Source organism: Drosophila grimshawi, unplaced genomic scaffold (genome assembly GCF_018153295.1).
Source record: "Drosophila grimshawi isolate 15287-2541.00 unplaced genomic scaffold, ASM1815329v1 contig_44, whole genome shotgun sequence".
Classification (NCBI taxonomy): Eukaryota; Metazoa; Arthropoda; class Insecta; order Diptera; family Drosophilidae; genus Drosophila; species Drosophila grimshawi.
Genome location: NW_025063240.1, coordinates 13,395,926 through 13,400,945, shown reverse-complemented (window position 1 = coordinate 13,400,945; position 5,020 = coordinate 13,395,926). Strand labels below are relative to the sequence as shown.

General features: G+C 41.0%; 1 protein-coding gene across 1 annotated transcript; it reads left to right on the top strand.

The window, feature by feature from the left end:
• The first annotated feature begins 1,674 nt into the window (after positions 1-1,674).
• Positions 1,675-3,975, top strand: LOC6557826. Its single transcript, XM_001984334.2, has 3 exons — positions 1,675-2,302; positions 2,354-2,995; positions 3,053-3,975. Exons 1-3 carry the CDS (start codon positions 1,736-1,738, stop codon positions 3,839-3,841), a joined length of 1,998 nt encoding a protein of 665 aa, XP_001984370.1. The 5' UTR covers positions 1,675-1,735; the 3' UTR covers positions 3,842-3,975.
• The last annotated feature ends 1,045 nt before the right edge of the window (positions 3,976-5,020 follow it).

Sequence of the window (5,020 nt, the reverse complement as noted above, 5' to 3'; positions counted from 1 at the left end):
TGATAATCTATGCAGCAAATGCAATTTTAATTGCCAATCATCGATGGGCACAAAAAGCTACCGGTTGTATAAGTAAGTGCGAGAAATGCTTAGCTTGGCGCAATTATGATTAGGTATCGCATTTATCTAATTCTGGGGTAGGTGCATTTACCATGTGCTTAGATATAAATATCTAGTTGTTGTTCATACTTTTGTATTTTTAATTAATTATTAATTGATATTTTAGTTGGCAGCAAACACAAGCATATTATTTAAGGCACTAGGAAAAGAGTATGCTTTGCTTGCAAAACAAATATGCCTTGTGTTTTAAACACACTATTTTGTCTTACAAATCCCACAGATATTTTTATTGACAATTCTCCAACGCAATTCCTATTGGTAACCTTGTATTTCAAATAGTGTATCGTTTAGTCGATCACCTGACTAATCACTCGTAGTAAAGTTATTAAAACTAACAAGATTAGCGGAATGATAAGCATTTTATTAATTTTGAGCTACCAATGGTTTTACATAGAACAGTTTTATTGCCTAGTTTGCCCCAGAAATGTCGTCAATTATCTAAGAATCTCAAAGTGCTGCACCTCCAAAAAAATGCAACGCGCATGCGTAATAAACTTATAAAGAACACGCCCACAACTGATTCACCGCCCACATGATTTGTTAATAAACGCCAATCGGATTAAATGTTAAATAACTTAATTATGCGCAGTTGGAGGTTACATTTGCATGCAAGTTGTAAAAAGAAAATAATAGTCTGAGTAGTCATCGTGGAATATGAATGGAAAAAATGGCCTTAATATATATATTAAAAATAATGCATTTAACTATACAACTATAATTAACAATACGGTAGCCAAATAGATTGTTAATAGACAACCAATTAACAAGTTTACTTTTAAGTATATACCGTTAGAGCCAAGATCAAATAATTGGCTTGATTAAACTGCGCCAAAAGCTAATGTTAATTGACATTTGAAAACAAAAAAAAGTAGGAAAAGCAAATAGCAGATATTCGAGTTAATAACGATTGCGGGGGCTGTTCGATTTTGGGTACAGCTGTCTTTAAATACCAAATAACTGAGGACAGCTAAAAGGCATTGCTAATTGCATTGACTGCATGCAACAGTTTGGCGTCGTTTATTTTTTTGTGGAAATTGCAGTTTTCACATGCTCGACTTTGGTTTTTTGCGCGTTTGTCCAAGATTTGCATACGCAGCCAGCTTATTCGTTTGTGTGCCTTTGCGGCGCCACAATTCTCAGGCTCCATTGGACTGTGGGGCACTTGTTGGTTAGGGGCAATTAATATGACTTGCTAACGGGCTGCATAAATCAGCCTAATTGCTATATTTAAATTAAAAAAATTGGTTGCCTTTTTTTTTGGTGGGCGCATGCTTGTCGTGCAACTCAACTCTTTGACCCGACATGCTGAAATCGTACATTGGCTTATATGTTTAATTTGCATGTAATATATGCAAATATTTAGCTTTAGTCGCGGGCATGTCGGCCACGTCTTACTTTTATTATATTTTCATTTTATTTTTAATTGCTGACATTGGGATTTAGCGACTATCAAATGTTGGGCTTAAACTGCGCGCCAACTGTAATCGATATGCAATAAGCGTTTTCGCACACTGCCACCCCAGCTGTTACTCGTTTATAAACTATCGATAAGTCAATGTCAAATTTATCGAATTAATGCACTATCATAAACAAAATATTGTAAAAAATAATTGAAATGTTGCTGACAAACCAAAGCGAAGATGTAAATAAAACGACAACAAATGAAATCTCAGCCGAAAGAGCTAACAGCATAGTCGATGCAGCTGCCATGGAAACGGATAGCCAAACAACAAAAACGACTGTAAAGCATGAAGCACAATACGATGCCGACAGTGAAATGAATGAATCCGGCTCCGAAGACGCTGCAGTAAAGGAGGATACGAATGCCGAGGACGACATCTCCACAGAAATTGCACCGATAAATCGCTCGAAAGCCGAACCGAAAAACAGGCTAAACTTAAAATGGAATCTGCGAGCAATAATCTCGAATTTGTACATGCAAAGCGAGCGTCGCCTGCCGGCTGCCCGGGTGCCTAGATGCCTGCACAATACGAGCCAGTGCGTCAGCAAACATCGGTGTGCCATGCTCCCAGATGCACCCACCATTAGCGTTGCCCAGGACCTGCGTAACAATCTGTACAATCAGAACTACGATACATTTCTGGATATGCTTGAAATAATGGCGATGCAATCTGTTTTTCCCGATGAGGCAGTTTTCGATCGACTTTTCGATATGGTTATGGTGAGCGTGTTAAATAAATAATGGTTATTTAATACTAATATGCCTTAATAGGTCCTTACGTCCAAGTGCTTGACGATGGCCGAATTATTTGATAGATACATAAATGTGATACGCACCTTTTATCTATTAGTCGACGCATTTCCACCCTGCTGGACAGCATTGCGTCCGTACTACTTAAATTTCCTGGGCGTCAACAATGCTACCGAGGAGAAGCCTCAAAAGCTGCAGTTACTCCTGGATTTGCTGGAAGATTGTTTGGCCAAGTGCAGCGACACTGAGCTACGTGAGTACACGAAGTTCAGTGAAGAGTATCTATTCGATTTTGCCGAGGAGGAGAAGGGGAAGGAGGAGGAAGTGTTTCTGCGTCATGTGCAGGACTACGACTGGCACAGCGGCAAACCGTGGGTGAATGATTTTAAGAAGATGTCACCATCAGTGCGGCTAGCCCGTGTTTGCAATGCTCTGGACATGATTTGCTGGGTGCTGGAGCGTCAGTTTCTGGCATGGCTGGATCACAATCGTCTGCAGCAAGCAGAACCTGAGATATTCCAGGAGGAAACGAAGCCCTTTGTGCTCATCGTTTTCGGCATGACGCCCAAAACGCGTCTCACGAACATAACGCGACAGTTACTGCGTCTTTACAGCCGTGCAGCATCCAAATCAATGTATCCAAGTCGTCTACGCATATTGGAGGTAGAGAGTAGAATAACCCTACTCTATTTACTATGTTACTAATGTCATTTATTTTAGCGCTATATATCGCTTATCATGGAGGCTAGTAATACCGCTGAGCTGCAGTACGTAGATAGTTTTGTGATTTATCCCAGTTTGGGTGAGCAAACACGTCGTCTCATTGGAGAGTTCTTTAAGATATTTAAAATGGAAAATCCCGCCGAAGTTAACACCTATATCAAGACCATTCCACAATTGAGCCAGCCCTATGTGCGTTTCGAGTTTGCCGATCAGTTTCTGCAGCTATTCTACTGTTCCAATGCTAAGTTTAGCCCGGAAAAGGTGTGCGAGGAGCACAAAGCAAAGCGTTGGTCCAAGTACAAACCGCGCAGTGAAATCGATCCGGCTGACAATGAGCAGTTGTCGCGTGAGGACTACTTCAAGATAATGCTCAAGGCTCTACAGGATTATTGTCTGTGGTTTAACCTGCAAGCATGTTGGGCTTACATTAAAACCAAAACGCCCGTTCAGCAGCTACAGACTAGAACAAACAGTCCGCTAGCCACGCCCGTGGGCGTGGTCACCGGCGATGTGGGTAAAATATTTATGCTCGATGAGATGCAAAAGGAGGCGCCCAGCTGGAAGCAGCTGATGAACGTAAAAGTCTGTCTGGCCAGGCCCAAAGTGAATCTGCCCGTGGCTCGCATAAATGTCAGCAGAATGGCCGAGTGCTATGGCGTCGATCTTCGCCAGCTGCGCTATCTCCGTCGTCTTTTACTGGCAGTTATGCGCTTCGAGGATGTTCAGGATTGGCTGGACTATCTACATCAATTCTTGGGCGAAGATGAGCCACCAGCTGTAAAGTAAAGAATAGTAAAAGAAAAATGAATTTATGTTGCATCCAAAATGAAGAATTTTTATATTTTCTATTTTTGTTATTATATATTTTCATTGTATAGAAAAACCCAGAATTCTAAAAATTAAAACTAATGCAAAAAAAATCCCCAAAAGTCTTCCGTTACAAGCTCGATAACCGTAGGCAACGCAAAGTGACGTAAGCGCAATGTGAGCAACGTAAGCGCAAAATGCGCACTGCTTTCATCGCTTAACAGAGAGAACTCCTCCACTTAGCAGGACGAAATTCACATTACTGCAGGATAAAATCCTGTCTGGTAAAAAATACTTTTAGTTGATTTTAGCAGCACAACCCCGTCGCAAGCAGCAGCAGGAGCATTCAACTGCTCACGTCGCGACAAAATACGCATTCTCTCCAAGTGTCCATTGAAATAAACTACTAACAAGTGCAAAATAAAATATATATATTTTACGTGAGAAACAACATCGCCACAATAACAACACAACAAACAAAATGTGCCGTGCAATATAGTGTATAGGAAGGAGTAGCAACAACAACAAACAACAACGTTGTGAGCACAGTGGTTAAGAAAACGGAAAATAAGAAAGCATAACGCAATAAACATAAGCAACAAAGCCAAAATGTCGACAACTGTGGAACAGGTGAGAGAAATGGCAAGAAAAGGAGCGGCAAACTAAAATTTATATAAGCTTATCAGTAATTAAGGCAATCTTACGGTATTTTTAGCGTAGCGCAATGCCGACAACTGCGTAACATACAGTGTCAGTGTCTGTCTGTTTCTGTATGCGTGTGGATGTTTGTGTGTGTGTGAGTGTATGTGTATGTCTGTGCGTCGCTCTGTCTGCCATTGTATGCGTAGGTGTAGTCATGTAGCTATCCCTCTTTCTCTCTCTCTCTCTCTCATAATGCGTATGTGTGTGTATGTGTGTATTGGCATGTGCTGAATGTTTTGCATTGCCATGCCAACGGCGACGCTTGCCACTTCCTTTTCCTCTGCTGCTGCTACTATTGCCTTCGATTTGACAGTAAAATTCGATTAATTCCTAATCTGTACATCAGCATGACAAGTGCCAAGCACAGACCCAGACCCAGACTCAGACAGCGACAAATATAAATAGCTGCCATTTTGTCAGCGAATTGAATTTCACTCACTCACACTTGCATACACA

Coding starts and splice junctions, on each gene's coding strand:
- LOC6557826 (XM_001984334.2), top strand. CDS start 1,736: ATGTTGCTGACAAACCAAAGCGAAGATGTAAATAAAACGACAACAAAT. Junction 2,303..2,353: donor GACTTTTCGATATGGTTATG/GTGAGCGTGTTA, acceptor ATGCCTTAATAG/GTCCTTACGTCCAAGTGCTT. Junction 2,996..3,052: donor GTCGTCTACGCATATTGGAG/GTAGAGAGTAGA, acceptor CATTTATTTTAG/CGCTATATATCGCTTATCAT.